Here is a 12,721-nt window from a genome sequence, read left to right on the forward strand (position 1 = left end):
AACGTTTACCAATTTAGATTTAAAATTTTTAACTTTTTGCAATTCTTCCTGAAATGAAGGAAGCAAAACATTAAAAACAAAACTTAAAAAAATTAAAAGCAAAACTTTTTTCTCATTTAGACCTAATACATGGACAAAATAATGGAAACATTTCTATACTAATAAATTTTTTCATATTTCGCCTGAAATATTTAACGAATTATTTTATAGCATCTGAATTGATCATGCGATTTCTCATGTATATCTCACTAGTAAAATATGTACAATGTAAGTCATTTGATTATAATAAGTATAATAATGTGAGTAGTATGATTTTATAATAATGTAAGTAATATGATTACAATAAGTATAATAATATAAGTAATATGATTATAATAAGTATTATATGTATAACCTTATAAAATAAGAATAAGAATTTTTTAAAAATTATGAATAATTTATTAACCATTATTCGAATTTTCAATAACTCGATCAATTTTCGACCTCAGATCGAGTTGTCAAAGTTTCATTAACCCCTTGGAGACGGTTGATTCAGAAAAGCATTCGTACAAAATCAGAATCAAGTTGTAACTAAATAAAAAACGATAACTTAAATGTAGTCGTTGCTAATTTGACAGACTTACTTTGCTTTTACTTTAATTATTGTTAGTTTAATCATATATATAATCAATGTTAATTCAAAGTATAACTAAATAGTTTTATTTTGAACAAAGTAATGATGAATTAAATAAGTCAAACAATTATAACTCCGCCCACAAATAAACTGCTAAAGAATTACTTTGATTACCAGTTTTATCTTTTTACCCTGATTGATACAGTTTTATGCTGGCACGTATTTGTGACAGTCGGTCCGAAAGGGTTAAACATTGAAAATATGCAATGCATTTCATAATACTTAAATGCATTCCTTGCTTATTCTACATAAATACAAACCACTAAAGAGTGATAAAAAATGGGATACTCAACTCACTCTTTTTTGCTAAGAGCCATCTTATAGATAGTGTTTTCCATTATTTTATTTACATGTCGCACCATCTTTCTGAACTGGTTTAAACTAAGGGTGAAAGTTATAGTTTTTAGATGAACCACAAACTGCGTAAACAAAACATGCCATAAAATACTTATTTTTCAAAGAAAAAACAGTAATTTTAAAAAGAGAAGTGAATGAAACAATGAAAACTTATTTCAAAAGTGTTACTCAAATAAACTAATTTTATAAATATGATTGAAAAAAGTGGCCTAACGTATATATTTGGTTATATTTGGTATAAAGTAGGCGTTCTGTTTAATGTTATGCTTAAGTTAACGTTTTATAAGTTTCGCATCTGGCTCGCACCAACCACAGTGCAGACGTCAAATATCCTTAGTGGTAGAAGAATCATTGGATAGAGTCATTCTGACCGTGGCAGGTTCTCGTGGTCTTCCTCTTCATGTAACGCAAATGCGGGTTAGTTACATAAAAAAAAGTCCTCATCGAAGCCAAATTTCTCCGAATACTTTATACAGGAGTTCTCTTGTCTTCCAGATTAGGTTCAAAATTACAAGGTTACGGAGTTGAACATTAGTAGTCGTAAACCCAAAATTTGTCTCGGCTGTTCAACTACGGTTCTAATATAAAATAAAAATAAAAAACATTAATAGTTAGAGTGTTATTTTAACAACTTTATCCTGAATATTTTACCCCTATCAATAAACTGATTTAATCATTACTAAATTTCATTGTCTAGTATAGTCTCATGGACTAAATCTCATACATTTAATTATGACTAAAATCTAATAAGAATCTAATCATAATAGGAATCTCAAACTAATATTTAAGCCAATAAAAAAAAGCTATCGAAATTTAACATACAGTGTGTGTGTTTGGCGAAATAGAAGGCATCGACATCTGCTTAATAGTTGGAGAAAACAAGAGATAGAAGGCTATTTTCATAAATATCTACACGTTTTAACGGACAGTCAAACTAATTTTGGTACTCTTCCTCTCGCTTTTCTTGCTGTACGAAATGCTTCTTCATTGTTTTTGCTTCTTTATCGCACTGGTGCGTTTATACTTTTTTAACTGCATTTCGACAAAAATGCTAAAAATACATATTATATTTGTATATATCTTATAAGAATAAATTTACATGCGCAAGAAATGCATACGTAAGGGAGAGTGGGGTAGGAATGGGTTGTAGGGTAAAACCGGGTACAGCGGAGGACAACGTTATTCAAGGCTGAGCAAATGTCATTACGGGCTCCATGACAAAATTTATTGCGGTACTCTTTTTTAAAGGATTAATAAAACCTTATTTTCACATTTTTTAGAATTTTTGAAGACTCTTTATGCAAAATCATAGTTTTTATATAGCTATAAAGAAATTCTCTGCAATTTTCTTTTAAAAAGGCTAATTAATAAACACTATATTTTTTGAAAGAACAATTGTCCCTTTCCCTCCCCCTTGAAAACGACCTTGATTACGTGACATGTAAATTTCATGCATCATTTTCTTAGATATGCATATAAAATGTATATGGTTGTTAATTTTCGCTCAAATTCTAGTATTTCCAAATTCTCCATAAAGTGTACCTGGTGTACATGGATTTACTCCAATAGTGGGAAAGGACTGGGTGACTTCGAGAAAAAATCATTTTTATAAAAAGCTGTGCATCAATAGCATTTCAGGAATGATATATTGTGCACAGCTAAACGATGAACTTGGTTAAATCTGACGGTTTATAGGTCGAATGGCTTAGCTCGAATCTCAGGTACCCGGTATTATTCCACTTTAACCTCAATATACACATTTTGAATTTACCTGTTGTCTGTTGTAACTGTGCTTGCACCACGTCTATGCAGCGGTAGAAGGCTTTCATTGCTGGACTGCCGCTGGAAAAAGAAGAAAAAACTGAAAATGCGAACAAACTATTGAATTTAACATTTTTAAATTTATTTCTGAAACATGATTCGTTTACTAATATTTTATCTATTTAGAGCTATTTCTCTGAATTTTTCTTTATCTATTTATAGCGTACTCTACCTCTCTTTATTTTTCTTCATTAAAATTAGAAAAAGAAGAGAAATCATTATAAAAACGATACAGTACTTAATATTCATGCAGTACTATTTTCTTTTACTAACATAGTTAAATTTTATTGATTTAATTTAATCTCAATTTTTATTTGTTAATTTTATTTTATTTTATTTCATTTGAGGTAAATTTTAACAAAAAATAATCGCAATTTTTATTAGAAATTTCTTTTTATAACTTTGAAACTCAACAACTTAACAGAAACTGAGACTTAACTGAGATTGTTAGCAATACCAGCACCTGTTAAATTAAATGACCTACTCAAAATGATTATACTACAACTATCAATTGTTTTTTTTACAAAAAGAGTTATTCATTATTTTACTCACATAGTGAGTTTAAAGAGCGTTTCAAAACAAATTTGATAAGCTAATTGACTATGGCGTTGATAGATTTTCAAATGATGCCGATGATACATTTAGGTTCTGCTGACTTGTATTTTTAAGCTATATTAATGAGTTATTGATTTCAAATTTGTAAATAATAGGATAAAATTTAAAAAAATATATTAAACTGCATTTTAATTGTTCTTAAGAGGAGAAAATAATTAATATTTAATCATTCCTACAATGAAAAACATAGGGCTGATCACTTCTGGTGATTTTTGGTGGAGATGAAATTTAATTGGGTATTTGCACTTCAACCAATACCCACGCATGTGACCTATGACGTCAGCACCAGCTAATCTATATCAGCAATATGGAGGATCAAAGTTGAGTTAAGTTTCGCTACATAACTTGAAATGATAATTAACGTTAAGTTAATTAAATACAGAGACGTATATCACATCGAACTTGTTTAAATATAATTCTTTCTAGTCCACTTCTTTTACTTTACTTAGATTTATTATTTGTTTACGTATTTAATTGTAACTGTGATTTATTTTTGTTTTGTGTATCTGGCAACTTCGATGCGTAATAAATTTGTTCATGTTCCACATGGCTTCGCTGTGTTAAGTCTTTGTGCAAATATGTAGAAGTAGAACTGAAATCTTAGTGAACGAATTTTGGTGAAAATATAGGCTGCGTTACTTAAGAGAAATGGTACGAGATAAGTTTGGCTTACTCGAAATAGTATGGAAAGAAAGGTTGCTAGCGTAAGCAAATGTCACGTTTCAACAGCCAATCAGGATCGAGATACCCACAGTATCCCATTATGAAGATATTGCGCCTTGCACCCATGATTTACATTTTAAGCATTATAGGTTCTTTCGCTTTTGAAGTTTACTTAAAAAAACGTAGTTTAAAATATTTAATAATTTTTCGCCATTTAAAGTTTAAGTTAATTCGTTTATTTTTTTAATGACGAAGAGTAATTTAAATTGGCAATGAGGAGTAGTTTCAATTCCAGTAATTTCAATTGGCAATGAAAGAGAGAACATTTTGCTGTACTGCATTTAAGAAATTATTGTTATTTGAATTATCATCTAATAATCATGTTGAAATTTGATCAACATCTTTTTGAAATTTGAGCAGTAAATAGTCTGGAAATGGTAGACATTTGATTAAAGATAATTTGTATTTAGCGATAAATTCTGTTTGTACCAGTCAGAAAACAATTAAAACTTATATTATCATTGAATATTACAAAATGTTAAAATTGGAGCTTCGTGCTGTCATCCAGCACAAAACTACAATGAACATTTTTGTGCTGCTCGGAAAGTGGCCGAAATTTTCATTGAAGATATTATTCACTTTGACGATAACATTACGCTGAATTCCGAGCGCAGTGGAACAGTTTTTAATGAATTTGATCTTATTAGATTTGAGAGCTCTCACTACTGGAAAGCGGTTGATTTAGAATGCTAGATTCTATTATTGCAATATGAAAATAGGTTAATAAAAACGTAATTGAAAAATTGCAAGTTTTAGAGATAAAATTCACGTGTTTAATTGTGATGGTAAAGATGCATTTTAGAATTTCTTCGAATTGATTCATAAAATCATTTACCCAATTATGTATTTAATAAATCAAAAAAGATATTGGAAAGTTTCAATGTTTTGTTTAATTTTCATTGTTTGTGTTTAACTGCATTTCTCTATTAAAATTACAAATACTCTAATGAATTATACTCGATTATCAAGCCCTAATTTTTAACAATAATAAAAAAAAAGGTAAAATTGTAAAAATTGTTAAGTTTTTTTTTTTAAATTACGGATTAAATTATTTAAATTAACATAGAACATTTATTGGTAATTTAAATTTATAACATATTTATAAATTTAAGTTGATAAATGAGAAAGAGTTAGGTAAAGAGGAATAAAAAATAAATTTTTGAATGAAGACTGTAAAATGTATTAATGATTGTCTATGTAAGTGCTATAATGCTACGCAATATGTCGAGGTTTTATGAGTGTAAAATTTTTTAAAGAAGAAAACGCGAAAGAAATGCTAAAAAATTATAAATTGTGTGCAGTTATGAGCTATAAAACAATATATTATCAATAATTTATTATTCCAATTATATTATCATTATTCTAATGAAGAAGAGAGACGTTCCACATTATTATGTACAGTGCATGTACAGTGCTCCAAAAAAATGGGCTACCCTGTATAACTTTTGATCTAATGATTTGAACTTTACGCTCTTGGACTCACTCTAAATGGTTCAAAGGTTTCCTCAAATATGTTAATTTCAAAGAATTCGAATATTTGAAATTTGGTTTCTCAGGAACTATTCAACCAACTTCGCCCAAATATTGTATTCCGTCACAATTACATACTTTGAAATGACGTAAAAAAATTTATACCTAACAATTCAAAATGTTTTCTACTATTATTAAATAAAATTATAAAAAATAATAAATATTAACTAAAATTTATTTTTCGCGTAATTTACCTTTGGATAAACGATATTTATAATCGTCAGAGATTCAATTCGCTTTAAAATTTTACGAAAAAGTGAAATTAACATTAAGGAATCCAAACTTTGCATCGCTCTCCTGATCCAACTATGGGGACCATATTTCCCAGATTGCGACTACCCCCTATATTTTGGGAGTCAGAAATCTGAATTCGTTAAAAAAAAAAAAGGCATGTTTATTTAGAGAAAGTACGCTTTTGTGCCAGATTTTGTAACTTAAATATCGTCTGTTATAATTAATTAACATATTTGAGGTCACCGCCTAACACCATTAAGATTGAGTCTTAAAAAGTGAAGATCCGATCAATAGATCAAAAGTTATTTAGGGTGATTATTAAAAGTTATTTTTTGGTGCCCTGTACCAAAAAATAGAGTAATTCATAGAAGTACGTGATTAATAAATCAGTCATAAGATCAGTAAAAATAAGTGTCTAATGAATCAGATGATTATGTTCTAATAAAAAATGTTTGCTTGCATTTAAAAGTGAAAAAAGGACCTTTTTGATAAACAATGAAAAAATTAAGTGTGAATTTAAACAGAGACAAAAAAAATTTATATTTCTTTATTTCTTTAACTTTAAAAATAAAGGCATGTGTTTTAAGCATGTAAGCTACTTTTTTATTATTTACTCAAATTTGAATAAAACCATTATAATTACCTTTGTAGCTGCATTAAGACTGATTTTCGAAATTCCTCTTGATATTTGTCGTTGAAATCGAGCATTATTCGATTCTTTATTCATTTCGCTCTCTGAGCTATCTAAGCTATCAAATGCTATCTGTTTTTTTAAAATAAAAGTGATTAACTTTGGCTGGCAATACAAATAATCAAATTAGGTCTAAACTGAGCATCACTTACTAAACAGTAAAATATAAAAATAAAATTAAATACATTAAAAAAATACAGATTAATAGTTTTAAAAGCCACAGAGTTAAAAAAAAACTAACTTCAAAAAACAAAAAAGCGAGTTAATTAAAATTAACCTTATTCAGTTTCTTTTAATTCTCCTATTTTGAAAATTCATAAAACTTTTTCGAGCTTGAGAGAATGCTATACCACGGGAGAAACTTTTTCTGGCAAATTCTGCTTTTTTTTCATTCGTAAAAGTGAGTTCAGATATAGTGTAAACTATGAAATTCTAAATGCTGGAAATTCTTTTTAAAAATTTCTAAATTCAAAGAAATTATGGGAGAATTAATTACTTAAGATTACGCAGGTGGTTTAGTTAACCTGCAGTAATTTGTTTGAATTTTAATATTTTAAAAGCATTTTTTTTTCAACTTTTGAAACGTTATGGTTTACTCTAGGTTCACTCGAACTCACTTTCCTCTTAATTCTGAATTTTAAAACGCCACTAAAGGAGAAATGGAATTTTCAATGAGCAGTTTTTCCAATGGTATAGCATACTCTTAAGCTAAACCAGAAATTTTATTAATAGCTCTCAAAAATATTTTAAGAAATAACGAGAATTTTTAATAGAGAAAACATTATGAAACTTACAAAAGTACAATAAACTTACCTTATTATGTGAACTTCAAAATTAATGTTAAATATATTATACCATTAATAACAATTGAAAACTTTGACTGAAATAGCATTTTAATTATCAAATTGATGACTAATCTGAAAAATCATTTTTAAGAAAACTTCAAATTTGTCACATCATTTAGAAAGGTGAAGACTATCTCAATGTTTATTCGTGATCTTAAACCTGAAATATTAAGAAATTAAGATAATAATTTTGAACTACCATGGCACTAAAACTTTAAAAACAATTTAGGTTTGCGGTTGATAAATAAATAAACCACACACATTTAATTAAATTAAATTTTTTGAATAAAAAAATCTTCACTAATACTTCAATAAAAAGTAAGTTTTATATTGAAGTTTTATATATCAAACGTCTCTTGCATTTTAATAATTTTATTTATTTATTCTTTAATTATGCACTTTTAAAATTCAAACGTGTATTTCTAATTTTGTTCTTAAAGGTTTCATTTGTTATTTTATATTTAGGGAAAAGAAAAGCAATTAATTAAAAAGTTAGTAAACAGTAAAAATGTGGTTATAAAACGGGTTTTCAAACTTCGAAGATGCGAGTTTCAATACTTCATATTTTTTCTGCGAGCAAAAAGATGAGTGGAATTACGAAATAGAAAACCAAAATTAAAAAATTGAAAAAAGAAAAACAAAAGAAAAAATTTTACAAAAATGTTTAAAAAAAAGAAAAGTTATTAATTAAATAGTTATCAAACGGAAAAAAAACTAGTAATAAAACTACTTTACAAATTTCGAAAATGAGAGCACATATATTTCATGTTTTTAGACAAACAAAATGATAAGAGGTATTAAGAAAAAGAAAAGCCCCCTGCCCCAAAAAAGAAGTAAAAGAAAAGCAATTTATAAAATAGTCACCAAACGGGGGGAAAAAACTTAGTAACAAAACGCGTTTGTAAGCTTCAGTGATGCGAGCATCAATGCTTCATGTTTTTTCGGTGGACAAAATAATGAGTTCAATTAAGAAAAAGATAAAATTTAGAAAGCGAAAAGCGATTAATTAAATTGTTCCAAATCAAAAAAGAAGTAGCTATAAAAAGCATTTGCAAATTTTGAAGATGTGAGCACAAATGCTTCATATTTTTTTCAACAGACAAAATAACGAGTGAAATAAAATCATAGTAGGTGAAATTTGCTCCGGAGGATAAGAAAAATAAGTATCAAAAGCTTTCCCTTCGTGCTTCACTTGCGAAGGATAACTGTACTGCAGGAAAGTTTCATCTCTTAATAAGGTAATGCCTTACTTATTAAGTAAGAGAGCGCTATACCGCGTAAAATTCTTTTCACAGGAAATTCTGTTTCACTTCCATGGGTATTTTAGAATTTAAAGTTGTGGAAAAAGCAAGCTCAGGTAATTCTAAAGTAAACCATGAAGTTTCAAATGCTGAAAAAATGTTTTCAAAATATCAAAATGCAGCCAAATTTTTGCAGGATTACTTTTCCATTGCATATTCCCAAGTTCTCCTGACATAATCTGTTTGATTCTTGCTATCTTTTTTTTTTCTTTCATCATTTTAAGTTTCATGGTTTAACCTTAGTTTATTTGAACTCCTAATACTTGAATAATTTTTATCCTTTATTACAGATTATTTTTAATTAACAATTGTTCTTCCCGCTATTGCGGAAAACTCAAATCACAAAAACATTAGGATAGGATTTAATTTAATGAATAAATGTATCAGGTTTTTCACATGGGATTATAAATGTGCAAAAACTGGCCGCAAATGAAGGGGCTTTCGATTTTTACTTTTTTTTTCTCAATGTTAGTGCTAAAAAATTCTTTGCTAGTTAAAAATCTTTAGTAGAAATAATTTCTAAAAGAAAAAAAATCGGAACTGCATAATTTTTGGTAAGCTTTGCGCATTTATAACTAAAATTAATTTATTTAATAATTAATCTAGCCTTGAAATTTTGCACACGTTTCCTCAAAAAACGCAGTACATGTACCTAATATGCAAGACATATTGAATAGTTTTCCCACACAAGTGGGAAAAATTACGAACAGATATTCTGCTCCATTATTTATAACTTCAAAAACTGAACCAGTTGCATAAAATAGATATATTCTTAAGATAAACAAAAACAAAAAGTCAAAAAACTTATTGACTAAAAAAAAACTGACAACATATTTAATTATATTTTATATTACTATATTATTTCTTTAAGATATGAATTCTACTTAATATATTTTCACTTTCGGTATTGTTAATTAAGATATAAGCGTACATTACATAATTTGAAACAGCGTGATTATAGTACCTTCAATGGACGAGAGGGACGTATTAAAAATGTTTCGATTTCTTCCTCTTGTAAATAACTGTCACGTAAATAACCTTCTCCTGGAACAATATCGTAATCAGTATCAATTAATTGCTCTTTTGTGCTCCTCGTGATATGGACCTGGCTAGGAAAGAAGAACACTGTGAAGAAATTTTAATTATTGTTAATTCGACGCATGTATTTATTAAAATTTAAAAATATTTTTGAAATGTTTCGAATGGTAAGTATCTTATACTACTAATAATTTTAGATTAAAAATAATAATATAAATTATTTTTATACAAGGAAACAAAATTTTTGAAAATAAATTATTTTGACTAACAATAATGTTATAATTTCTAATTCAGGCTACTTTCAAAATGAAATTTGAAAAGAAAAGAAGTTTAAAAAAAATATAAATAAATAAAAGAAACTGTAGTATATAAAGTAACTATAGGAAAGTAAATAGTAGTTTAAAATACTTGAAGGACATAAAAGTAATTATTATTTTACGCATAATCAAATATTGTTATAATATTACAACAGAAGATAATTGAAAATGCATCTTTTTTTATTGCAATAATATGATTAGTTCATTTCATAATCACTCATCAAAACTCTTTGGTAAAAAATTAACGAAACTAAATAAAAGAATCTTTATCTGAGTGCAATGCTATGTAAGCAGTAGCCATGAATTGTTAAGCTCTTTGAAGAAAAAAAATTCCACATGTAAGTTTCTGGGTAACAGTAATTTGTCTTTTATGCCTATTTAGCAACATAAATCTATTAAAACATGTTAATTTCATAAAATACATTAATTTTCCAATAGTAACTGTAAAATTGATTTTTCAAACTCTACAGTTTTTAGTACAAACTGTCAAGCGTAAGGTAACAGAAAGTCTGCAACAATTAATTTTTACCTTATTTCTTAAGTGATATAAACCAATAGAAATAACACTTGAATTTTGGAATTAACTTTATTTACTTGCCTAAAATCTCATACGTACCCTGGCACCCCGCCTTGCTCCATGTGACTAGCAATCGTAACGTCTTTTGACCATATGTCGAACTGCCATTTTCTTAGTCCAAGCAATCCTCCTAAAATATTACCACTATGTACACCTATGCGCATATCCACATTAACATTCCTTCTTTCACGAACCCTCCTATAAAAACAAGAGAATAAAAAGATACGTTTAATCTTTAAATAAAAGAAGAAATAATTTTAAATATAAATTTACTGAAAGGAATTTGTAAGAAATTTGATAATAAGAACAATTTGACCCGAAAAACTAATTGAAAAAAAAGGATGAATTCGTAAAAAAATTATAAGAATAAATCTGAAACAAAAATATTAAAATTAAATAATTTTGAAATAAATTAATAAGGTAAGGAAATTAATTGTAAAAATTAATCTGTAAATAATATCCATTGGATTTTGATCCAATACATTTTTACTTTAACTTGCATTCAGTTATTTCTTCTTGGGTCTGTTAAAAAAAATAATAAATCGTTAAGTTTAAAACTTATAATATTTTTATGAATGCTACATTTTCTGTCAACTTAATATTTCACTTTTAAAAAATCTTCCTTTTTGTGTAGTAACAATTTCTATAGTCCTATTAAAATTTTAACCAATTGATTTTTTTTTCATATACAATTATAATATGGAGTACATTATAATCTTAGCTGCTATTGGGCTCCCGAAAATTTTATTTTTGGATGTTTTTTTTTCTACATCTGGCAACAGAAAATTAAGAGAATTTTCTAAAAACAACTCAATTCACATTATAAATTATAAAAAAACTAAAAACAATTATTGTACTTTCGTTAAAAAAATAATAAATTAAGATTTAAAAGCTCATTTATACAAAATATATATTAAATAAAGGATGTTATTTAATAAATAACTTAATAAAACAGTTTTTATGTATTCAGTTGGGGTTTTTTTCATGCAAATTTCTGTATTGCAGCTTTTTAACAAATAAAATTTTCCTTTACGTACATAAATCAAAGTTGATGCGTCTTTTTAGAATTAAAGAATCACTTTTGCAGTTTAAGATTTAAATTATGTTCTTAATTTGACATAATTTTCCTTTTCTAATATGGTTTTTGACATTAAAAACCAAGCAAAGCTTCCTTTAAGGAGCTATAACAGCGTTTACAGAAATGTTTGATTCCTCTTGTTCAGAGCTTTCTTCTTCTGAAATCCAATATAAAATATTTTGCTATGGGCATGAAATAAATGCATTCCAAGTTTGTATGTTTTGTTATTATAATAACATAAATGCTTTTGTTATTACTCTTTACAATCCCCATAAATAAGAATTATTCAACTTTAATGATTCCCTTTACATAAATTCATTTGTTATTTTTAATATTAATACAAAATAACAAATGAATTTATGTAAAGGGAATATATTAATGTTACATAGGAAGAGGGACTATATATATAATTTTTAATATTAATATTACTTCGTGAGATCCTTTACAATAATGATGCATTGGAGCTTGCGGATGCTGCTTTGAAGGCACACGAGGCCATTTAATTGTCCATGGACACGATAAAAAAATATTAATAATAATATACTTATTAATATTTCAGGATTTTTCACTGAATTTCAAAGCACAAATTGTTTTTTACTATCAAAGTATTTTCAAACGTTTATTATCTAAAGGGAAAATCATGAAAGATTTTCACACTTTGAAATAATTATTATTCTACGAATCATTCAATAATCATAGGCCTTTAAGTATATTTTCAGAATCCTTTTCAAAAATGAAGTAATTAACTATACACGGATTACGTTTTGCAAGTAAATATTTAAGAGGGGGAAAAAGAGTGAAAAAATATGATAAAAACAGGATTCAAAAATAAAAATTAAGCTTATTCCTGGACATTAACTAAAAAGTTGTGGGGAAAAAAAGAATCATTGGAAATTCTTTCCACTTTTATCCGATAACTAT

At 27.1% G+C, this 12,721-nt stretch overlaps 1 protein-coding gene across 2 annotated transcripts in view; it reads right to left on the reverse strand.

Moving 5' to 3' along the window:
• The window catches only part of LOC107441979 (adenylate cyclase type 2), a 55,181-nt gene that overhangs the window by 23,682 nt on the left and 18,778 nt on the right, over positions 1–12,721 (reverse strand). For both annotated transcript variants that reach the window (XR_006225820.2, XM_043047931.2), the window contains exons 10-14: positions 10,762–10,920; positions 9,755–9,899; positions 6,597–6,716; positions 2,802–2,872; positions 971–1,054 (exon numbers count right to left, since the gene is read on the reverse strand). Coding sequence is in view for 1 of the 2 variants with exons in the window: in XM_043047931.2 (XP_042903865.1) it covers positions 971–1,054; positions 2,802–2,872; positions 6,597–6,716; positions 9,755–9,899; positions 10,762–10,920 (579 nt within the window). In the remaining variant the exon portion in view is untranslated. The remainder of the gene's footprint in view (positions 1–970; positions 1,055–2,801; positions 2,873–6,596; positions 6,717–9,754; positions 9,900–10,761; positions 10,921–12,721) is intronic.

Source organism: Parasteatoda tepidariorum, chromosome 1 (assembly GCF_043381705.1).
Source record: "Parasteatoda tepidariorum isolate YZ-2023 chromosome 1, CAS_Ptep_4.0, whole genome shotgun sequence".
NCBI classification, from domain to species: domain Eukaryota; kingdom Metazoa; phylum Arthropoda; class Arachnida; order Araneae; family Theridiidae; genus Parasteatoda; species Parasteatoda tepidariorum.